Source organism: Engystomops pustulosus, chromosome 2 (assembly GCF_040894005.1).
Source record: "Engystomops pustulosus chromosome 2, aEngPut4.maternal, whole genome shotgun sequence".
NCBI classification, from domain to species: domain Eukaryota; kingdom Metazoa; phylum Chordata; class Amphibia; order Anura; family Leptodactylidae; genus Engystomops; species Engystomops pustulosus.
This window is the reverse complement of record NC_092412.1, coordinates 152,235,367-152,260,119: the sequence shown is the minus strand read 5'-3', so window position 1 is coordinate 152,260,119 and position 24,753 is coordinate 152,235,367. Positions and strand designations below refer to the sequence as shown.

The 24,753-nt window shown below is 40.1% G+C and overlaps 1 protein-coding gene across 3 annotated transcripts; it reads left to right on the top strand.

The window, feature by feature from the left end:
* Positions 1-4,326: 4,326 nt before the first annotated feature.
* DNAJC8 (DnaJ heat shock protein family (Hsp40) member C8) lies at positions 4,327-23,417 on the top strand. Of its 3 annotated transcripts, none has more exons than XM_072136932.1 (10): positions 4,380-4,476; positions 5,565-5,644; positions 6,363-6,463; positions 8,461-8,517; positions 9,412-9,478; positions 10,863-10,957; positions 12,060-12,131; positions 12,791-12,882; positions 13,710-13,785; positions 22,015-23,417. In XM_072136932.1, the coding sequence occupies exons 2-10, from the start codon at positions 5,575-5,577 to the stop codon at positions 22,135-22,137; spliced, it is 753 nt and encodes a 250-aa protein (XP_071993033.1). In that variant the 5' UTR covers positions 4,380-4,476; positions 5,565-5,574; the 3' UTR covers positions 22,138-23,417. The 3 variants fall into 3 exon arrangements, with proteins under 3 accessions (XP_071993031.1, XP_071993033.1, XP_071993032.1); XM_072136931.1 differs by having other exon boundaries at positions 5,455-5,644; XM_072136930.1 differs by lacking the exon at positions 5,565-5,644 and having other exon boundaries at positions 4,327-4,476; positions 6,362-6,463.
* The last annotated feature ends 1,336 nt before the right edge of the window (positions 23,418-24,753 follow it).

Below are 24,753 nucleotides of genomic sequence, written 5' to 3'. Positions count from 1 at the left end.
AGAGGGGGTGGGGTGTCTCATCCTCATTAGAAGGGGTTAATGCCCACGATCGGAGGAATCTCTGATAGCTGGTGTTCCAGCCAGGGGTGTTCGCTGTAATATACAGCTAGGATGTATGGGGTACCATATATTGAAAAATTTTGGACAAATATCCATCTGAGCATTGAAGATCGGTTATGGTTCGGTCTTCCAGTATGACACTGACCCAAAACAGCCAGCCAGGGCAACTATACATCAGCTCTTCATGAAACATTTAAAGGTCCTGGAGTGGTCTAGCCCGTCTCCTAACATGAACCCAACAAGAAATATTTTGAGGTGGCTGAAACTTGATGTTGCCCAGCAACAGCCTCAGATGCTGAAAGATCTGTACTGATGACTGGGCCAAAATCCCTGCTGCAGTGTGTGGTCAAGTAATACAGGGAACGTCTTTATGTAATGAATACGATAATTTTTCTATGGGATCAAATGCTTATTTCATTCAATAAAGTTCTGATTATTTAAATATGATACGAGAGAGAATATCAAAAATAAATTGCAGAAAATCACAATGTTGACAGTAACCTACCCTTACAGGGGTCGCGATAACGCCTCTACATGCGTCATAGACGCGTTTAGAGGCTAATTTACTCCCCAAAAAAATCACCTAGCGTATTAATATGCTTGGTGATTTTCCTGTGAGCTGCCGCTTCCAAGCTGTGACAGCGCCGACTGCGATCCTGTAAGATATTCTCTGCAGGATTGCAGCACTGAGTGGCTGGAGGCAGGACAGGGAGGGCCTTCTTGCTCACCGTCCGAGCCTCTCCCGCGGGGCGCCGAGAGATAGGTGAGAGATGGAGGAGCCCAGCGTGGGCTGGGGGAGGAGCCGAGTGAGGGGCCGGGATATCTGTTGCTCATGGTCTGTGTGTGATCGTGCACACAGCCAGTAACAGGATCGTGCTGTCTATGTGACAGCCCGATCGTGTACTGTGACAGAGGCTGATTATCAGTCACAGCATCCCCTGTATACAGTGAGAGGCATGCAGGGAAGGTGCTGTATGCACCCTCTCTGCTTGTCTCTGTATACAGATCACTGATGACAGTGATCCAAATGGCTTTACCATTAGATCACTGTTATCTGTGATATATATTTGAGTAAAGCAAGGCACACTAATAAATATATATATAGTGTTCCTCCCTAAATGTGCCCCTGTAAACAAAAAATAAAAAACAAAAAAAAGAAAATAAATTAAATAAAATTTCAGCAGCATCAGCCCCAGACTGGCCATCAGCCATAGTCCGCTCTGTAGACAATAAGGCAGTATTCACACAAACGTATTCCCGCCAGGCCATAGCTATGCAGGCATGCGTTCGGTGACATGGAGAGGAGGGGGTCACCCCACCCCTCTCCATTAAAATGCATTGGGTAAGGGCCGTAACACGAGGAAAGACATTTTCGCTCCGTGCGGCCATTGCCATCTATTGAGGACATATGTACAGCCACAAGCTTGTGGCCGTACATACGTCCCCCATTTGGTAGTGTGAATGTAGCCTGAGGGCGCGTTCACACGTTGCGTTTTGACCTGCGTTTTCATTGCGTTTGAAACGCATATACAACAGCTGAGGGGTGATTTGCCTAATTACATCACTGTTAACGTTTCAGTTTACAAAACGCATCGTAAACGGTAATGTAATTAGGCAAATCACCTCTCATCAGCTGTTGTATATGCGTTTCAAACGCAATGAAAACGCAACCAAAACGCAACGTGTGAACGCGCCCTCAGGGTGTGGTTATTACATACATTTTCAAACACATCACAACAGCTAAGAAGAGATTTTCCTAATTACATTGGTGTCAACATTTCAATTACAAAACGCAATAAAATTGTGTTGATACATGTTTTGTTAACACAATGTTGACAGCAATGTAATTATACAAATCTCTTCTCAGCTGTTCTGATGTGTTAGAAAACGCCATGTGTGAACACACCACAAAAATGTTGTGCACCACTCGTTTAATAGATAGTTGCTATTTGAGGGTGCATTCACACGATGCGTTGCATTTTTTACGCATTCCAAAGGCTTCGGCCTTGATCACATGTTGAAGTAACATTGCGTTTCCATTGCATTGGCTAAAACGCTATGTTACTTCAACATGTGAAGCCTTTTCATACGTCAAAAATGCATAAAAAATGTGTGAATGCTCCCTAAAGGGGTTTTCCTGAGAATTCAAATTAGACCTTATCCCGTGTATACGTATACGCCTGGGAGTTATACATTTATTATTAAAAATTTCGTACTCCTCCTCGGTTAAGAATACTCCTCAAAAATTGTGAGAGGAGTATTATCACCCTTCTGGAAAAATGTTAGTGCAACCTCTGTACCCTTAAAATTATAGACTTTTCATGTCAGTGGTCAAACTTCCAAAATCAGCCAGGGAGCAAATACTTATTTCCTTCATTGTATATATGTCATGACTGTGTTGTCCTTTAACCCCTTTGTGACCACCCATACAGGTTTCTAGGTCTGTCACTAAGGGGCCTTCAGTTACACCCACTTCCTTAGTGCTGCACTGGTCTCCCGTACAGGGAGGAGCAGGTGACCAGCTGTCATAACACTTGCTGCTCTAATAGCCCAGATCGGAATAAGTTACTATCAACCCATTAGATGTACAAACCTTTTGCCAATATTACCTATCCTACACACTAATGGCCTTTAAAGTTGCAGCACAGAGGGGAGCCATTCGGGCTCATTAGCATAATTTAAAAAGTTGATTTTAGATTGAGGCCATGGATAACTTATGAGACGTTTCCAGTCATGGTGCCTGGATCTATGAACCCTGGTCATGTCGAAGGACAGCTGTCCTCCATTTCTGTGGGACCACATGACTCCATTTATGGGCCTTTTTTTTCACACAGCTACCTTATTTAATAACATCCAATTGAAGAAATGTTTGAATATAGCTGAAGAATTAAATTGAATGTGAATATGCAGTTGTCTTCTGCAGTATTTAATTCACGGCCAGGAAACAAACTTAAACTCCTTAAAGGGTTATTCACGGAATACCTGATAGCTGGACGTCTGAGTTTAGTTGCCTTTATTTATAGCATTATGGGTTTTTGTAGCTTTCATAAATCACAAAACGGAGCTTAAATAATTTGAATTTATTATTCACAAAATGTTATGGGCTTTCTAAAGTGGGCAGGGTTATGTTTAAGATGGCTGCCATCTACAACTCCCAAGATCCTTTAGTTCTCAGTAACAGTTCCTCCCTCTCCTGCTTTGCTCCTAGTGATGATGTAACAGACTGTCATGCTTTGTTACCATAGTAATGATGTGTAACTGCCATCACTGCACATGGGACAAGATGGGTGGCCGTCAGGAACAGCCGCCATCTTGACCCGATCATTGTGTCTGAACCGTGTTGCCAAGCCACTTCCCAACGCACCGTTATATAGAACAGCGCGTGGCGGGAAGGGGTTTATAGGCTATAACAATCTTTATTTGTTTTTTGGGCAATTTGGACAAATAAGGAGGAGATACACTGTAAAAAAAAAAACCATTTTAGTGGGTCTTTAGCTTATTGATATGATTTTATTAACTCTCTACGTGTGGAGGAAAATGAAATCATCAATTTTTGTTTAGGTTTTTTAGCATTTGGGGGGGGGGGTTGCATTCACTGTAGCATAAAAATAATTTAATTTTAAAGTAAGGGGCATTGTTCTATGTGGGGACCATCAAGGTCAATATTATACTGTTTGTGGGTGTGGCAATGGGCGTGGTTTAGAAAAAGGAGAGGGGCTTTTTGCCCCTCTTTCTCTCGCCCAAAAGTTGGGAGGTATGCAAGTGATCTTCTGTCAAGTCAAATCCCGCCATGCCGTACTATTATAAAGAGATTGATATGTGAAAATCTTTACAAATCAAATATTCCGGAATATATATTAAAATATGAAATTAGAACGTTTTGCGACACATTGCGTCTCTGGTCACACTTCCATCAGGACTCGCCACCGTATTGGACGCCATTTGTCACGGTATAGAATGTAGAACCTGAGAGGACGGAGCTTGCAGTAAAGCAGAATAAAAGTGCAATGTTATAGCGCCATCTAGTGGCCACCAACTGAGCTGGTCTAGGAGGCCTCTTACAAGGTTATTAGCGGCTCGGTATAATATGGTCGAGCTGGTGATAACCGCTAGCAGGTAGCTCTCCTCTAGTGATGGCTCGTTCGCCAAAGAGCCGGCTCACTTAACAACGCCCCCTATTGTACATTTCATTTATACGCCGCACTTTACAGAGAGATCCGGCCATTCTCAAGAACGCGCTGTTTCGGTGACCCGGATGTGTAAGTCCCGCCCGCTGTACGTATTGTCTGTGCGCACATTCATTTCCAGGGGACTGTGATCTCGCGAGAGTTTGTACTCTGTGGTAAAATGGCGGCTCCCGGAGCAGACGGACCGTCTGGAGCAGCGGATGAGGCGTTCTCTACGTTTTATACCGAGGTGACAAACTTGTGCTGTTAGCAAGTGATTCTATAGTGTTAGCAGACGAGGGAATGCACGTATTCGACGATGGTGGAAGCTCTGGGTTTTTAGTCAGTGGTGACATGTCTCGTATCATCAGTATAATACATTATCAGCCCGTGGCTAATCTAGTCGTGTAATGTGCTTCCATATCCTGCTACTAATCCATTTCTGTTATGTGAAAATTCAGTTTGGGGGATGCTGTCTGTCCATTTTAATAGTGAATTGCTATGCTTTGCTTAGCTGAGCTGTGAACCGGGCCTCACATATAGAACTGGGCTGTCCCATAGTCGTACACCTTTCACCTCCGCCACCACTATCAGTAATTTAAAGCTTCCCCATAGTTGCTGAGTAGAGGCCAGACTGAGCTTCTGCAACTCCCTCCTCTGTATAGACCCTCTTCATAATTGAGGGCGCTTATGTCTGTTTTGATAGTAAATATGGCTTTCTCCAGGTATTTTGGAGTATAGCATATTAGAAATGATTGTAGTAAAAGTTAGTGTAGAAAGAAGCACCTTCATCAGGCATTTGGGATCGGCAATACCTAACTTTTTTATCAGTTCTAGGGGAAAGGGAGTGACTTGAAGAAATTGACTTTTTTTTTACTGTATTTCTAGACTTCCTATGGTACTGTAACTCTGGGGCGCCTTATCATTCATACAATATATTGCGATATTGCAGTTTATTGTAAATTTACTGGATCTGTAAGGGAGTCTACTAACAGAAGGTTCTTTTATAGATCCTTCTAAGCCACAGAACCCTGTGTTAAGGTTGTGACTGTCATAGCAAGCCGCCAACGTCACTGGGCTCGGGGCACCGGCCGCAACCAGAATAGCCGTTCTGCCAACACATTTGGCGGCACTTTAAGGGGTTGTCCACTTTAAACGTATTCCAGAAAATAATTGATGTTTGTGTAATGTAGTTATTTCAATTTCCAATACCCTATCAATTCTTCAGTTTTTTAGATCTCTTCTTGCTGAGCATCACACACCTTTGATTACACTGTGTTATAGCAAGCCGTGCACCTGTATGATGTCACATGACTATGGACCGATGTTTATCTACAGGAAGTAAAGGATGAAGCTTCCTGTTGCATGGCAGCAAGAAGACGGCAAGCAGAGATCTAGAAAACTGTCAATTGATACGGAAAGTATATTGGAAATTTTATAACTTTTCTTTACAGAAACAATATCAATTATTTGCTGGAATGTATTTAATGTGAGCAGCCCGTTTAAGGAGTTAACACCCACAATTTGTGCTAGGAACAGGCTCGGCATTTGAGCCTGCTCCATATTTTTTTACCAACTTTTCTGCAAGGGTTTTATGGTCTACTCTGAAGTTCTCCTCTATTAAAGGTCCGCCCATGGGGAGTGGGTGGCTCTAGTATTATTATCGTTTGGTTTATGTACTGTATTTGTAGTCTCCTCTGAGGTCTGTTTTAGTTATTGTAGACATGCAGTATTTTGTTTCTGGGGTGGCATTTGTGTTGTACTATAGATGTTGACGCATCTAGGCTTCTGGTTACTGGTGCGGCACCTTGAGTATGAGCATTATCATAATGCGGCACTCAGACCAATAAAGGTTGTGCTCTCCTTCCTTAGACTGATAGAACATCAAAAATATTTATGATTAATATTTAGTTAAAGGTTAACAAAAGTTAAATGAATTATAAAATATTTAGAAGTTTTTTGTTTAACTGGAGTATTTTCGTTACTACCAACCACAGATCTATTTCCAACTTCAGCCTGGATTAATTCATTTTTACTCCACTGGCCTATATGAAATGTCTAAGTTGGTGTCCATTTAAGGCTAAACAACCCTATTGTCTGTAATTATTTTTGCTTCTTATTTTTTTAATGAACAGGTTAAACAAATTGAAAAACGTGACTCTGTGCTCACACCAAAACAGCAGATAGAGAGACTGATAAGGCCTGGATCTTCATATTTCAACTTGAATCCTTTCGAGGTAACTATTATCTAGTACACATTGTGGCACATGTATGAAACTTTTGGCTTGCTTTTTTGTTTAATTTTTGAGACTTTTCATGGTGCAAGTGCTCATTAGTGGCTTTTTTTTTTTTGCACCTAAGACATTCTCCCTTCAAAGTTCGCCCTTGTCTAGTTTTCTGCAGGGTTCCCTGAGTTATCTCTCAAATCCAAATGTGAAAGTTCCGACTTAATTTTTTTTTTTTTTTTAACGCAAATCTAAGGCTGCCCATGAATAGGAATTAACTTAGGCCTGTTTGACTTTTGGAGGCTTTTTGCAACTTTTGTTTTAAAAGTCTCAAATTTACTAAAGGCCTGACACCACCTGTATGAACAAGGAAAAACCACTAAGATACATCTGACTTAGTCAAAAAAACATACAAAAGCACGACTTATGATACTTGTGCCCCATTGTACACTCACCGGCCACTTTATTAGGTACACCTGTCCAACTGCTAGTTAACACTTAATTTCTAATCAGCCAATCACATGGCGGCAACTCAGTGCATGTAGGCATTTAGTCAAGACAATCTCCTGCAGTTCAAACCGAGCATCCGTATGGGGAAGAAAGGTGATTTGAGTGCCTTTGAATGTGGCATGGTTGTTGGTGCCAGAAGGGCTGGTCTGAGTATTTCAGAAACTGCTGATCTACTGGGATTTTCACGCACAACCATCTCTAGGGTTTACAGAGAATGGTCCGAAAAAGAAAAAACATCCAGTGAGCGGCAGTTCTGTGGGCGGAAATGCCTTGTTGATGCCAGAGGTCAGAGGAGAATGGGCAGACTGGTTCGAGCTGATAGAAAGGCAACAGTGACTCAAATCGCCACCCGTTACAACCAAGATAGGCAGAAGAGCATCTCTGAATGCACAGTACGTTGAACTTTGAGGCAGATGGGCTACAGCAGCAGAAGACCACACCGGGTGCCACTCCTTTCAGCTAAGAACAGGAAACTGAGGCTACAATTTGCACAAGCTCATCGAAATTGGACAGTAGAAGATTGGAGAAACGTTGCCTGGTCTGATGAGTCTCAATTTCTGCTGCGACATTCGGATGGTAGGGTCAGAATTTGGCGTCAACAACATGAAAGCATGGATCCATCCTGCCTTGTATCAACGGTTCAGGCTGGTGGTGGTGGTGTCATGGTGTGGGGAATATTTTCTTGGCACTCTTTGGGCCCCTTGGTACCAATTGAGCATCGTTGCAACGCCACAGCCTACCTGAGTATTGTTGCTGACCATGTCCATCCCTTTATGACCACAATGTACCCAACATCTGATGGCTACTTTCAGCAGGATAATGCGCCATGTCATAAAGCTGGAATCATCTCAGACTGGTTTCTTGAACATGACAATGAGTTCACTGTACTCAAATGGCCTCCACAGTCACCAGATCTCAATCCAATAGAGCATCTTTGGGATGTGGTGGAACGGGAGATTCGCATCATGGATGTGCATCCGACAAATCTGCGGCAACTGTGTGATGCCATCATGTCAATATGGACCAAAATCTCTGAGCAATGCTTCCAGCACCTTGTTGAATCTACGCCACGAAGAATTGAGGCAGTTCTGAAGGCAAAAGGGGGTCCAACCCGTTACTAGCATGGTGTAACTAATAAAGTGGCCGGTGAGTGTATGTCTTTGGTAGATTGAAGTCTTTTGGAGCTAAATGAACCAAAAAAAAAAACTTGCTGTTATTTATTTATTTTTATTTTTTTTCCAATCCAAATAACACCTCTTATCTGCTTCATTTACAGCCTGGGGGAGGGGCACACTACTCACTACTCCATTAATCTTCTTGTAGGGCACACCCAGTCTATTTATGTCTCCTGGATGTAGTCTTGGCAAGAAGAAAAAAGTTTTATTTGTAATATAATGTAGTTGTACATTATTTCACTTCCCAGGGTGATTTCTATTCTCTGGTTAACTGTACTGGTGGAATCTTTAAACTTTTTTTTTTTTTTAATTTATCTTCTGTAGGTGCTGCAGATTGATCCTGAAGTGACAGATGATGAAATTAAGAAGAGGTTTCGACAGGTAAGCCATACCTTGTTATCCATTTTACTGGAAGTGCAACCAATGGTAAATTGAGATACACAATTTCTTTAGAACTCCTTCTCTAAACCTATGTTGCAGGATTTAACTTGGTGCAAATTTCCTCTATTTATAATAATACACTAGTGTTGCCCAGTGAATCAGTACCAGGAATTTCATTACTAAGTTGTATTTAACAGCAGGTCCCTCATTACAGATTTTCCACTAGTGCATTTGCAATGTGAATAACTGATAACCACCAATTCTGTTGACGTGTGATGAGGTCACCACTATGTGAACCTCACCAGAGAGCAAAGTGGCGGCTGCAGGACCTATGATTTAAATTTTCTTAAAATCATTTACTTTAGGTTACCTTGTCCCCTTTAGTTTAGCTTACCCCAAATCTAATCTGGCATCTGCTTTCGGGTCCCTCCTCCATGCCCACATGCTCCAGTGCCTCCTTTTCCATGCCACAGGCTGACTGCAGCAAGCATCTCCTGCACTTGCGTGGTGATCATGCACACTGAGATGTCTTCACTCCTGCACATGTCTCGTTGCCTGGCCGGTAGCTAGGCAGTGAGGAGGTACACAACTCTCTATGAATTTTTCTTACCGCCACCTCCTGACTAAAGGATTTTAAGAAAACTGTACTTTTATGAAATCTAACTAAAGATCCTTTGGAATACTCATTCAATAGTCTTGGGGAACTTGTCCTTGGTGAAAATTGGGCATCCTTGTGACAGGTTTCCTTTTATAAATTCCCTCCTTTGTATTGAATTTCTCAAGTATTATGACCACTTTATGCACAGCAATGCATGTCTTTTTTCCTTCCCCAGTGCCAGCCTGAAATCTTATTATTTAGAATAAAATTATTAACTTTATTATTGCCTTTTCCAGTTATCAATTCTTGTTCATCCAGACAAAAATCAAGATGATCCTGAAAGAGCCCAGAAAGCTTTTGAAGGTAATCCTCAATGTTTAAAGCATTAGATAAAATGTACAATACTCTGGTTCACATTAAAACACAGCTGCATAATGCATAGTTAACCTTTTAGTGACACAACCTGAAAAGGTAGTGACTGGGCATTTTAAGTTTAACATTTTTCATTTATTCATTTATATTCTTATTTTGGGTTAAAAGTGGGTAAACGTTTTGGTTTTTTTAACACTTTTTTTTTTTTTTTTATGTAATTTTATGGGTAGATGTTAATGTATTTTTATGAATATTTGTTAATAATTTGTGGGGGGTTTATTTCCCACTTAATACGTCTCCCGTGAGGTCATAAAAGACCCCTTTTAATTTTTTTTTCCAATTTTACTTTATTCCTTTTTGTTTTACTTTTCCCCTGTAACTGAGGCATCTATAAAAGCCTCAGTTACAGATTAAAACCACCACCTGTCACTGGTGGTGCAGGACTGGGTTTAATTAGACCCAGCAGCTCTGAATAACCCTTTTAGACCCGGCGTTCATGTGAACGCCAAGTCTATAGGGCCGGTGGCAGTGCCAGCTCTGCTCCTCTGTGCATTGTGTTTCTTCAGCGCCATGCTGTGAGGAACGCAGAAGGGAGAAGCAGTAATAAACTGCATCTCCCTTCTCCCTAGGGTCTCCGGGTGTCTCAAGACGTCGCTGCAGCATGCGGACCTGCGCCTGCTGACGTCTAAAGTCAGCCAGTGGTCAGAGACTGGTTAAGATACTTGAGGTAGCTCCTTAGACTACATAAGGCACACTTTCTAAGAGCATGCCCAAAGTTTTTTTTTGTATGGACATCCAGAAGCTGAGCAGATCCTGGCAGACTCCTACATGTGTATAGGAGATTTATATTTTTGGTAAAGTGGTTACTGGACGTCTTCATACTTGTTAGTAGATGGTGAATACTTGGTTGATCCTACGCATTTCCGCCAAATGTAGATCATGGTTCCAAGTCCAGAATCACAAAGCCAGCAAAGATCCAAGGCATAAGGGTACAATGAGTGCATTAATACAGGGACATACCACAGTGTGAGGATATTGTAAAGTTTTTGTTTTCTTCTGAGAAGAGCAAGCTGAGGAAAGTATCTGGGTAAATAAAAAATATTTTTGTTGCTTGGGGTGTGATTGTATCGTGCAGTTCCTGTTTCCCTTTGCTAAAATAAATAAAATAACCTCCCTTTCCTTTTATTTAATTCCTATTTTAGTAATGAGTATAGAAGCGAAATGGAGTGAGCTAAATTTCTAACCCCATTGTTTATATTCTGATATTTGTTGAGTTAAATACTAATCATTTAATTTCTACAGATATTATAATAATTTGTCACATTTACGCTAATCTGTTCAGCTCCAGGTCTTTAAACCATTTTGCTTCTTACAGCTGTGGACAAGGCATACAAGCAGTTGTTAGACCCGGAGCATAAGAAGCGGGCACTGGACGTTATCCAGGCGGGACATGAATACATTGAGCATTTGGTAAGTCCTGTGCAATATATATATATTATATTATATTTTTTATGTAACAATATTGGGTGATAACATTGCTTTAGATCTTGGTAACCTGTCACATCAGTCTAGTGGAAGTTTCATTTTGTTTTCAGCAGCTGCATAGTAAGAACACTGATGGGCATGAACGATTTCAAAATGTCTGGCAAGTTAGGTTTATTTCATCTGCCTTAATATGTATTTCAAATATATTGGGTAAAAACTTAATTGTTTATTTTCAAAAGAGGATCATTACTTGGCAGGTCATGCACAAATATTATACTATATTGTTACCACAATGTCTCTATTGGAGCTGTGGGAAACTAGGACTTTCTTGGTACATCTCATTAATTTGGATTATTTGGCAATAAAGATTAAATGACTTATTATATTACTAATATGCTAAAAGGTCAAGACTTCACTCTCCATATTTTGAATATGGTTTGGCAAGATCCTTTCACCTCAACTCATGTGAATGGGGAAGATGTTTTAATGTGTTCATCATTAGACCACTGCAGAGTAGAACTAGACAGCTTAATCGCGATGTCCGATTCTTGATGATTATTCTTGTGCAGTACAAGATCGGCAAGTCATACTTGTTGGACCAACCTACTGGTTGGTCTAGTTTGCTGCATTACAATAATGAATTTTCTGGTGCACATGCTAAGACGATTCCCTTTTTTCAGACAACTGCCTAAAAATGGTCCAGAACCCTCAACAAACTTTGAATTGCTCAAATTTATTTTCTGGTGTAGAAAGATTGATACATATCCCCCAATATGGTTAGATTATGGAGATGATAACCAGTGATAATCAGTGATTACATAAAGGACAGGAGGCATGTAAAAATTTGTTTATGCACTCCCTTTTGTGAGCCAAAGCTGAAATATGAGGGCTTACTCTGGAGAACTTTACAGTTTGGCGTTGTAGGAATAAATTTCTTGCATTCACTCTGTAGGCAATTATAGCTTGATCCATGGTATAATTATCTGGTTAGGACTGCATCCATATCTGGATGGAAAAACACATATATAATCGTGGGTTGTTACTGCCAGAGATTTGTATTTTAGTTACTCATGTATTTCTTTTTTAGTTAAAAGAAAAAAAGAAGCAATTAAAGAAAGATGGAAAGCCATTAGATGTTGAAGAAGATGACCCTGAAGTTGTAAGTATCACAATGGGACTGTTAATGGGGGGTTATCAACATAAATGTATTTCTAGAAAATAAACATCTGAGGCCAAGTGCTCACTGCCCCAAGCTGAGAGAAGAATGAGCACCACTCACCCACCCCACCCCAACCCTCCTGCACACCACTCACCCCCAGCAGATCACCACACAGTTTGTGGCTTCCATTGACTACAAGGCAGTGTACATGTAGCCTTATTGGGATACCCCACAGGGTATGGCTTGGTTTAAGTTCTGTCAAGAAGCAGCCCTCTTGTCTAGTGAGAGCACGGCCTTGCAGTGAGGTGCTTTCTTTACACACAATTTTTAGGAGCATTTTTTATAAGAATAATCTATGAATATGTTTGTGTAAAAGCTTCTTTGCAAAAGAAAAAAAAACAAACAAAAAGCTGACTGAACGCAAGATTGTCAAAAGCAGCTTACTTTACTTTGCATGAATCAAGAGTACAAGCCACTTGTAATTTCTCCTGAGCCAACTTCCACAAATGCTTTCTGTGGGATATATCCAAGCCTGTAGATGGGGGGAAAAAGTCGTCATGCATATTCACATTACTTACAGTGCCTTCATGTCTGTCAGAGTACATTTTTTGTGTGAGAAAAAAGTGAAACTTGATATGCTAAGCAGAGGATTTTCTCAGTTCAAACAGGCAGTATACAAACAAACCATGAAGCTTTTTGCAGAGCTGGAAATAAAAAGGAAAGAGAGAGAAGCCAAAGAAATGCATGAAAGGTTTGTGAATCCAAATTTATTGGTGATTATCTTATCATTTGAAATGAAAAATATTGGAATTGTCTAAAATTACTTCTCCAAATGCAGACTCTGAGCACATGAAAGTCTACTTGCCTGGTTTTCTCCAGCACTGCACCTCTTGCATGGTACCCAGTGGGTATATTGACAAGGCATTTTCGGATGCGGTGATACCTAATGTGTTTATGATTTTTACTGATTTAATATTTATATCAGTTACAGGGAAAGGGGGGGGGGGTGATGTGAATGTTTAATTTTTTAATATTTTTTTTTAACTTTTTTTTTTGTTTTTTAAATTTAGATTCCCTAGGGTACTTTAACCCTTGGTTGTCTGATCGATCCTATCATATACTGCCATATATATGGGGATTTTCCTCCTCCTTCATTACAACGTTCTCATTGTAATGAAAGGGTTAAAACGAGTTGGCTTTGGGCCTTCGGAAGGCACGATGACGTCACGGGGAGCGCCGATCCTCAGCAAGATGGTGGCTTCTATGCGGCGCCTTTTTTTTTTTTTTTTTTTACAGTGAGTGTTACCAGTAAGCCTTTGCTGCAATATGCAGCAATGTTTAACTGGCTATGGAGAAGGCTCAGCCCATGAGCCCTCTCCATGCACCTGGCATGTGTTGTACTATTACGTCACATGTCGGTAAGGGGTTATCTACAATGTTTTACATGTGTTATAAACTTGTAGAAACTGGTTCTGTGTGTCAGGGGATATTGACATTTCTTAATTTATGCTGTTCATAGTTCAATGATCTGTACTTATGGAAATGTGCTCGATGTAGTGACCATTGTTTCCTTTTTAGAAAAAGGCAGCGAGAGGAAGAAATAGAAGCTCAGGAAAAGGCTAAACGTGAGAGAGAGTGGCAGAAGAACTTTGAGGTATGTCCATCTTTGCTTTGCGAAAAAATTTTGCTATTCCAAGTCTCACACATGGGGCACATTCTTATAATAAAGCCACTGTGGTCAGTGACCCTTACAGGTCAACACTATAAGCCATCAAAAACCCCTCTAATAGAAGACGGTAATGTAGGTCCTCAAACGAATGGAGCCAAACTCCAGTAAATTAAAATGGGGCAGGTCTCACCAGAGTTTGAATACTGTAGCTCTTGGTCACAGGCAACTTTCTCAGCCATAGGGTAAGTGCTGGACAACTAACCCCATTTGACTCCCACTCCCACTTCTGTCCCTGCTAAAAGTGCCCTAATACTAAACTGTTTCAAAATAAAGGGTCCATTTCATGCACCTGTGAAGCTGTAATCAGGGATAAAAGTAAAGTGCAAAGTCGTAAAAGAAGTCCAATTTTTGCAGAGACTCCTATGTATATAATATTGGTGGCTTATAGAGTTTCTGAGAGCAGTGGCTCTCAAAACTGAGCCTGACAGTGGTACAGGTAGTATGGCTTGGTAATCCAGCATCCACACACCAGAAAAACTCATTCATCAGACATTCATCTGTTTTGAGAGGCACTGCTCTCCCAAACTGCTACTAACACATCCACTGTGCTAGCCATATTGGTTTTCAATTGCCCCACCACCACCACCGAATGAGGTGATAGAGGATGGTGAATTGTTGACACGTAAAGACTTTTGGCTGTCAAAGCATTCAGCCAGATCTGTAACTTTACCGATCAGCGCTAAAATCGGATATTCTGCAATAAAGTAGTTTTTCAGCATATGGTAGCATCCTAGATCGGACACCCTAGGGTTCAAATACCCTCGAGAGGTCTTAAAAATACATTTTAAACCGCAAAATGGCATCCGAATGATGACTTTCGCAGTTTCATAACACTTAAAAAGTATTCAAAAAATCAAACAGTCCCCAAAATGCTAGCACTGAAAACATCAGCTCCTCCCACAAAGTATGGATTTGCCACGGGATATGGGAAAACTTCCAGAGGCATTAAAATCCTGAGGTTATTGGGGGGGCAATCGGTTATGGGCGGCACGGTGGCTTAGTGGTTAGCACTACACCCTTGTAGCGCTGGGGTCCTGGGTGTAAGTCCCATCCAAGTCAACATCTGCAAAGAGTTTGTATGTTCTCTCCGTGTTTGTGGGTTTCCTCTGGGTCCTCTGGCTTTCTCCCGCACTCCAAAACATACTGGTGGGTTGATTAGATTCTGAGCCCTGGGTACTTGGATTGTGAGCACAGGGACTCATTTGGCAAGTTCTGTGCTACATAATCTGTGTGCGCTATATAAATAAAGGAATTATGTCAGCCTCGGCTCTTACGAAGACCCATTCATTACAATGTGCGATTTTCACATTGTAAGGCTAAATTCACACTGCCGTGAGCCCGCCGCGCCGTAGTGCGGCGGGCACACGGCAGTGCGGGGAGAGGAGGAGGAGGTGGTGAGCGCAGTTCACCCCCGCCCCTCTCCATAGAAAGTAATGCCGCACGGCGCCGTAATACGGGGAAAGATAGGACAGGTCCTATCTTTCCCCGGGCTACGGAGCGGTATGGTGCCGCACGTGTGCGGCACCGTACCGCTCCCGTACAGGGCCGTGAGCCCATAGAAGTGTAAGGGGGACGTATATCGGCCGCATATACGTCGGCCGTATATACGTCCCCCATACTGTAGTGTGAATGTAGCCTTATGAGGAAAATCCCCATTTACTGCCATACAGTATGGTAGGATCAATCATACAACCTAGGATTAAATTACCATAGGGCAGTGGTGGCAAACCTATAGCACGGGTGCCAGAGGTGGCAATCTGAGCCCTCTCTGTGGGCACCCTGGCCATCACCAAGCACAAAGTTCACCATTCAGGACTCAAGAACTCCTCCGGCAGCCACAGACAGCCCAGGACTTGCCACATTCAGCGCTATTTTAAAGTGCGGGAGGAGCAAGGATTAACATTGAAGCCCTTTCTCTGGACCTGTGATTCAAGTGGACCTTGCAGAGAAACTAAAATAATAATACAAATTTCTCCATCTTTCTACTGTATTGGTGTCCTCGGGACGCCAATAAGTTTGAAACCCTTTTGAGCTACTTTAAAATGGCACTTTATGGAAAATATGTTGCTTTTGCTTGTAGTTTCGGTATTCAGACCCTAAAAGGTTCACCATCCCTGCCATAGGTGGTCTGAAGAATAATAAAAAAAATTATTATTAACTTAAAAATATAATAATAATAATTCAAATCGCCCCACTTTCCCTAGAACTGATATAAATTAACAGAAAAAATCATAAACATGTTAGGTATTTCCGTGTTCCAAAATGTCCAATGTAATAAAATATAGCATTTATTCCCGGCATTTAACCCCGTAACAGAAAACAGCGCCCCAAGTCAAAATAGCCCTTTTTTTTTTTTTTTTTTTGCCATGGTAGCATTGAAAACATTTTCAAGTCGCAGAAAAAAATTACAGCACCCACAACTCCGTACACTGAAGTATGAAAAAGTTATTATAATCAGAAGATAGTAAAATTAAGATTTTTTTTTTTTTTTGTACAGGAGGTTTTAATGTTTGTAAACGTAAGAAAACCTTAGAAAAACGGTATAAATTTGATATCGGCGTGATCTTACCGACTGGGGCACTCAGTGAAAGCAGTAAAATCGAAGCCCACAAGAAAATGGCAGAAATGCATGTTTTCACCATTTTCACTGCATTTGATTTTTTTTTCCCTGCGTCTTAGTACATGGCATGGAATATTAAATACCATCACTATGAAGTGCAATCTGTTACGCAGAAAACAAGCCCTCATACAGCTCCTAACATGTAAAAATTTTAAGATGCAGATTTTTGAAAGTGGGGTTTGAAAAATGGAAACTCAAAAATGAAAAAGGTGCTTGGAGAGAATGGATTAAGACATAAAAAGTTTAAATAAATTTGGTTTCTCGATGATCTTACTAATCCACAGAATGAATAGGAGTCATTTAGCAGTTAAAGCTATAAAAAGCAAAAAATGCTGCTAAAACAGTTTTGTTTATTTCGCTGTATTTGGAATATTTTTTCAGTACATTGAATGGAATATTAACCCCTTATCACTGACGCCTGTTTTCAGCTTATTCACCAGACTCCATTGACGCATAGAATAGAATCTGACATGCATCAAGATAATTGGTTATATCTTTGTAAAGCTTTAACCCCTTATCACCGACACTAGTTTTCAGCTCAATGACCAGACTCTATTTTTCAAATCTGACATGTCTCACGATAATTGGTTATAACTTCGGAACGCTGTAAAATATCCAATGATTTTGAGACTGTTTTCTCGTGACACATTGTACTTCATGTTGGTTACAAAATTTAAGTGATAAGTTTTGCGTTTCGTGAAAATTTGGCAAAAGTTCGTAAAAATTCTTTACTTCCAGACAGGAAGTAAAACTACCCAAAAAGCTTGTTAATTAACATTTACGGAATGTCTGATTTATGTTCAGTTGATATTTTATGCGTCCTCTTATTTTTCTAGGATGTTATGAGGTGCAGAACTTTAGGTGCGATTTTTTTTTTTTTTTTTCTTTTTCTCCTTCCCTCTCATTTTCCTGAAAATTGCCAAAACTCACATTTTGAGGGCCAACTCGGCTTCCAAGTGACTTTGAAAGGCCTAAATAATAGTAAAACCCCATAAATTACCCCACTATACAAACTTCACCCCTCAAAGGGTTAATAGACTTAACGTGTAAAACAACTTCTATTAAGTGTTTCACGTGGGTTAAAACAATATGGACCTGCGATTTAGAAACTTTCGAAATTTTTTGGAAAATAGATTAATTTAGGCCAAAACTGACAGTTTCAGAATAAATTAAATGATGAAACGCACTGCAACATTTGACTCCCAGTTCTTCCCGAGTGTAGCGATACCCCATATGTGGTGGTAAATTGCTGTAAGGGCACACGGCCGAGCATAGAATGGAGGCGCCATTCACAGCAGATTTGTAAGGGGGACACAAACAAAATAATCAATTTTTTATTTTGGATTTTTAGCATTTTTTTTCCCCCCGCTCACCGTAATATAAAAATATTTTTATTCTCTGGTTCACTACGATTGCGGTGATACCTCATTTATATAGTTTTTCTTATCTTTGCTCAATTTTCCTGAGCAAAACCAATATTGGAGAAAATTGCATTGTTTTTACTACTGACAACTTTTTAGGGCCATAACTTCTGTATTTTTCTGTTGTCAGAAATGGTTGGGGGCTTATTTTTTGCAAAAAGAGTTGTTCTTTTCAGTCGTATCATATTAGGGAACGTAACTTTTTTTGATCACTTCTTAGAACATTTTTAGTGATGTTTGATGAAAAATTGTATATTACAGGAAGTTTTTAGAGGTGTGTTTTTTTTTTTTTTTTTTTTTTACGTCGTTCACAGAGCCGGTTCAATATTGATTTAGATTTATTGTACAGATTGATACGGACTCGGTGATACCAAATATGTACTGTTTTTGTGTTTTATATACTTTATTTGCATTTTATGTATAACTGGGGAGATTATGGGACTTTTTATTTAATTATATTCTAAAATGACTTTTTTTTTTTTTTTACATTTTCTACTTCTTGGCTTGAACAAGCAATCATCCGATCGCTTGTTCAAGCCTTTACACTGCGATACACTTGTATTGCAGTGTATAGTGTAAGTAACTGAGCATGCTCAGTTATACACACATGGGTCCTGCCAGGAGGCGGAACCCGGCATAGAGAAGAGCCGACAGCCTTGGGTCACTCTTCGGAACCGGGGACTGAGGCAGGAGGGATCGGATCCCCCGGTAAGCACACCGGGGGGGGGTCCGATCCATGGCGTGGACACTTACACACCGCGGCATGTAAGGGGTTCAACACCCGGGATCTGAGTTTTTCCGATCCCCGGTGTTAGTTTCGGGTCTGGGCTGTAAGATCACAGCCCGACACCGGCACTTGCAGGACCCGATGTCCCAAAATCTTCTTCTGACGCGCCGTCGTAAAAAGCCGATACAGCGGTCATTAAGGGGTTTAAATATCCAGGTGATTTTGAGATTTGTTTTCCAGTGATACATTATACTTCATGTTGGTTGTAAACTAAGTGATAAGTTTTGATTTTTCCAAGCAGATTACCCAAAAAGCTTGAGAACATTTTTGGAATGCCTGCTTTATGATGAGTTTTTTTTGTGTCCTCTCATTATTTTAAGATGTTCTGAGGCTTAGAACTGTAGGCTCGATTTGTGTTTTTTTGTTTTTTTGTTTTTTTGTTTTTTTGTTTTTTTGTTTTTTTGTTTTTTTGTTTTTTTGTTTTTTTGTTTTTTTGTTTTTTTGTTTTTTTGTTTTTTTGTTTTTTTGTTTTTTTGTTTTTTTGTTTTTTTGTTTTTTTGTTTTTTTGTTTTTTTGTTTTTTTGTTTTTTTGTTTTTTTGTTTCTTCGCCTTTTGAGGGACAGCTCAGATTTCAAGTGACTTTGAAAGGTCTAAATAATAGTAAATCCCCATAAATTACCCCACTTTGAGACTACTCACCCTTTAAGTGTGTCACAGGGACTAAAACAAGTGTGATTAACCCCTTCGGGGCGTAGCCTGTTTGTACGTTAAGGCTATCCATTGTGTCTTTTCCTGTGGTAAGAACTTTTCAACACTTTAATATACCCCTTTGATTTTAAAACCGTTTGTTTTTTTTCGAGACATTATAGTTTTAGTAGTATAATTTCACTGATCAGTTACTTTTTTGGGGAGTTAAAAATTCTATAATTTAGGAGAAATATGAATAAATTTCAATTTTTACAGTTTCAAATGTTCTACCAAAAAAAATAAAATAAAAAAAATTCTGGTATGACATTTTGTCTAAAAAGTAGAAAACTTTTTTGCCTTTCGTCTTCTTTATATTTCCATAACAGTAGAAACCTTGAAGAACTGACCTTATTTTGGAAACTAAACCCATCCATAAATTAATATAGGGTTATAGTTGGTATTTTAACCCCATAGGTGGACCCCAAATAAAATGCATAATGGATAGTGTGTAGTAAAAATATCCATTATGTCATATTATGCCTAGCTCCTGCAACGGGAAACGCCCCAAAATCTTGATGTGGGTTCTTCTGGGTACGGCAATAATCTGCAAGCTGGGCACATGGCAGGGCTTAGAAGGGAAGGTACGGCATGATGTATAAGCTGTGCATAGGCCCAAGGATGTGTGATAAATACGGAAGCAGCCTTTCATACATAGTGTTGGTTTTTCTGGACATGTTTCAAAATGTAAATGGTCTCCTTCCGAATGTCTTTTTTTTGGAGCACACCCTGCACCTTTTTTGTCACAGCTTTTTGGCAGTTTGGGGAACTTCTCCTTGAAAGTGCTGCCCTGGTACAATAAGTTATGAGGCCTCATTTCCCCTTCCTGGTCTCCAAAAAATAAATACTTAATAACCACCTCTTGATATTCTAGGAAAGCTCTCCTCTGGCTTGCACATTGATATAACAAGTAAGAATTATATAGTGCTATCTGATGTGCTCGACCAGTTTCTTGCACCACACCCTTTGATTTCCGCTTGGTGTTAAATGGCTGAAGCACCTGGTCCGACAAGTCAACCCCTCCTGTGTACCTGTTATAATTCAGTTTACAGTCAGGCTTGTGGGTTCCTGTACTGGTACTTTGTACTGGAACAGGGGTGCTGGTGTGCCCATGTGTTGTCAATAAAAGGCCCTCTCTTGTCCTTGTGGTTAACGCGCACACGACAGGACTAATCAAATTAGCCAGGTGACGTCAGTAGCGGGTTCTCCTGCCTCAGTTTCCAAAGTCCTATTGCTGTCTTGCCATGCAACAGGTGTGCTGGCGCCATGCTTGTACATTGCAGAGCGCTAGGGATTAAAGCACTTCTACCACCATTTTAGTAGGACATTTACATAGTAGGCTGTCCTATAACGCACGCTCGCTATCTGCCGGAGATGGCGATTTTTAAGCTTTCTCCAGGGCCTCCGTCAGAGCCAGAAAATAAGGTTCTAAAAATATTCAGATGAGACGGGTTCCCGTTGGTCAAGCTCCTCCGATACCTAATTTATGCACTCTCCCACTTGTTATGCAGCCCTCTCTGCAGCTGGATAACGTCACTGGCTGATAAGTATGTGATTGATCACATGGCTGTGGCGTCCTTTAGCCTACTAGTGGCTACAGTGTGTTCTTCTGAGCGGAAGTTGGCTGTCACCGGAGATTGCTGGGAGGGGTGTTATGATTACGAATTAAATGGGTGAAAGGCTCTGCAAAGTTTGAAACCCATTTTCTCCCGTGTGTTCCGAAACCCCATATGTGATGGTAAACTGTTGTATGGGTGCATGGCATAACATCTTTCAAAAACAAGAGGATGCATAAAAAAAGTGTCAACATTAAAGCAGGCATTCAGTAAATGTTAGTTATCAATTGTTGCTGTTATGACTGTGTGGAAAAAGTAGAACATTTTTGAGTTTTTCCAAATTTTCACAGAATATATATATATTTTTTCCATAAATAAACGCAAAACATACCACCAAAACTTTTCAACTAACATTATGTACAAAGTGTCATGAGAAAATAACTTCAAAATCGCTTGGATATGTTAAAGCTTTCCAAAGTTTTAACCACTTAGTGACACAGGGCAGATTTAAAAATGGGCAGTGATGGAAGGTGAAAAGTGGCTTTGGCTGTAAGGGGTTAATTATTGCCACTAGAAAGCACAGTTTGTTCTGAACTCAAAACTCTATATTCAGAGAAATAAATAGTTGCATTTTTAATGGAGGGGAGAAAAAAAAAAGAAACTGAAATAACAAGGCATTGGTAGGAAGGAGTGAACAATGTGAAAACCCACATTGTAAAATCTTTTCACCCATTTACAAACTCACACATTGCAGATTTCATCAGCATTTTGTATAAGAAAACCATAAACCTGTACTTGAAGGTTGCTAAAACAATCTAACCATATTATGACAAATTCTGTCCTACACATAATGTACTACATTTTGTAGCCCCCAGACTACAACTCCCTGGTTTTGTACAGTTTTTATTACTGTACACTAGGGTTGCATTTGAGGTCCTGGCCAACTCCATTGCACGCTGTAAATATTTGAAAATATATCTACCTTCTTTTCTGGAACTAAATATTGAAAAGATTCGGGTGTTCTATCTGTATGCAGTGTTCTATTTGCTAGTTTTGTCCTGAATGCTAATACTTGTATATTTACAGGAGAGTCGTGATGGACGCGTTGATAGTTGGAGAAACTTCCAGTCGCATAAAAAAGGCAAAAAGGAAAAGAAATCGAGGACATTCTTAAAACCACCTAAAGTAAAGATGGAGCAGAGAGAGTGACCATTGACAGAGGACAAATGTCACTTTGTGATAAACTTCATTTTATGAACAGCATTTTCATATTTTTCCCTAGTATCTGTTTCACTGACTGTCCATCTGCTATTGGAATAGTTACTACATCCTGACTTCTGTTTTGTACAGTTTCTGCTCAACTCTTATTTCATTTTTTCATTTTCCTACTGGGGTGGGGTGCGGTGGGGTTGGGGGTTGCTTCCATTAACTGTTTTGTACATGGATGACTTAACCAAGTACACATGTGAAAAGCAGAAAGCACAGTAAGGTAAAATCGTCTTCAAGTACAATATTGAGAATGCAAGTTTCTGTTAATTTGAGTAATGATCTCTTACCGTGAGGAATCATTGACATGTGTCATAGCAGGAATTTTCCTCAAATGCTCACTTTTTTTTGAAAACCAATGTATCTTCTATGTGATAGATTCATAGGTCCTTTGTTATTGGCTTGTAGAAGACTTTAGAAGTGCTCCTGGATGCCTTTTGTGATGCTCCTCACCAACTAAAAAGTCAGGGCAGTTTGCAATTTTTCATCAGTGTTTTTTTTTTCTTCTTAGGCCAAGTTCACACCTGCATTCATCAGGTTCTGTTAGATCCTTCTTTTATTAACAGTAGACAAAATAGCGCAGGAGCCTGCATTTTTTATATAATACATCTCTGAAACATCTTGACATAGGTGGGAATCTGGCTTTAAAATAACTGATGAAATGACAGAGAATAAACCTTACTTAGGCTGCATTCACACGAATGTAAGATAACTGCCGTATATACAGGTGGCATACGGCCCAATTTATTTAATAAAAATAGATATATTTTCTCATGTATTTGTGTTCCATATGCCCCATAGAAGTTTATGGGAATGTATAAAATACGAGTTGCATGTGGTTGTGCACCATGCTGCTGTATATAAGCCCTGTACCCAGAACCAGTGGAACATGCATTCTGTCAGCCATCCATCATTTGCCAGCCCACCGTATTTTATATGGATACAGTACTATACATGCAGATATGGATGATAAAGTCGCATATATACGGATTCATACAGGACTGGACAATCGTGTAAATGCAGCCTTACTCTGCACCACTGACTACCACTGAAGTCCTGCTGTCAGCTGATTTGGAATATATGTTGTTGCAAATGTAACTGAACTCAAACACCTGTTACATGTGTATTCTAATAAATAGTAAAATGACACTGTGTGCTGCATGTCTAAGTTTGATATTACATAAGTAATTTTTTGTTTAACCAATAAAGTAAACTCAATACCATTTTAAGGTTTCTCACTCACAAAAAAACATCCCCATGCCCTATCAAAAATATTTTGCTGATTTACGAAAAACAATTACAGTCCCCGGGTTATGTACAAGATAGGTTCCTTTGGTTTGTACTTAGTTGAATTTGAATCCAGACAATATTTTTTTTTTTTTTTTTTTTTTTTTGCGCCAGTGACAATTTGTTTCCACATTTTTTTGCTGTTATGTGACAAAGGATTATGAATAAAGCTGCATTACAGACACCTTACAGCTGATCATTGCAGTCTAGGCCTAAAGTAAAGCATCCAGAGTACTTCACCAGAGGTCACAGTGGCGGAGAGGTCCATCTGTAACTAGAGGTCGGTTGCCCTTAAGTAGGGGACCACCTGTATATATATTTCTACCTATTCCTATGATTCCATCACACACTAGTGTGACTATAATGGAGCAGTTTCCTCCACATTCTCTCCTTATGGGTTTTCAAGCTCATTTATCCACCTTGTCTATCAGCATAATATTCTTTTCTGTTGTTTTTTTTTTTTTTTTCTTTCTTTATAAACTTAAGCTGTTCAACCTCCCTCCTTCTCTTTGTAATGTATGAAATGGAGCATATTAAAGGATATCTGCCACCAGGATGAAAGACTGTATGCAAATGAGCCTTAGGGGCTCCATTAACAGCTATGGAGTCGGGAGCCCCTCAGGCTCATTTGCATACAGTGCATCGTGGTTGTAGATGCCCTTTGAAGACCATGCAAGTCGGAACTATATTTTATTATTGTAGCTACAGGCGAGTGACAGGTGGTCATTTCCCTGTAATTGAGGCTCTTATAGATGCCTTAGTTACAGGGGGAAACATGTAAAAGATGAAGTACAATTAGAAGAAAACTGCCCTGCTTGCTCTATAGGCTGGCGGTGACTGCTGCGTGTCATGCGGCAGTCACCACCCCTAAACCCGCCCACAATCCCACCCCCTCATTAATACATCTGACAGCTTTGAGAGCAGTCCGGCGTTTACATTGTACTCCGCAGCAGTGTTAGATAGCGTTATCATTCTGACACTGCAGCACTAGGAGCTGCTTACTAAGGTGCCAAATTTCTGGTTGACAGGTCCTCTTTAAGGGGTTGGCCACTCTAAAATTGCATATGTGCCTTTACTGCCTTAATAATAATCCCTAAATGCTCAACAATTGACTCATTATCATGATGCTTACTTTATTACTGTGTGCAGACTCTGCACTCTGCATATACATGTAAACAAAGATCCTACACTAGTAAATAGGGGGGACTGCAGCAGGAGATTATGACTCATCCTACTGACACCCTCTCCCTGTGTATGTAAGTGAGACAGACT

What these genes read in the sequence shown, in the direction of transcription:
- DNAJC8 (XM_072136930.1), top strand. Translation starts at nt 4,408, where the DNA reads ATGGCGGCTCCCGGAGCAGACGGACCGTCTGGAGCAGCGGATGAGGCG. An exon ending in TCAACTTGAATCCTTTCGAG is followed by an intron (nt 6,464 to 8,460) that starts GTAACTATTATC and finishes TATCTTCTGTAG; the next exon opens with GTGCTGCAGATTGATCCTGA. An exon ending in AGTGGCAGAAGAACTTTGAG is followed by an intron (nt 13,786 to 22,014) that starts GTATGTCCATCT and finishes GTATATTTACAG; the next exon opens with GAGAGTCGTGATGGACGCGT.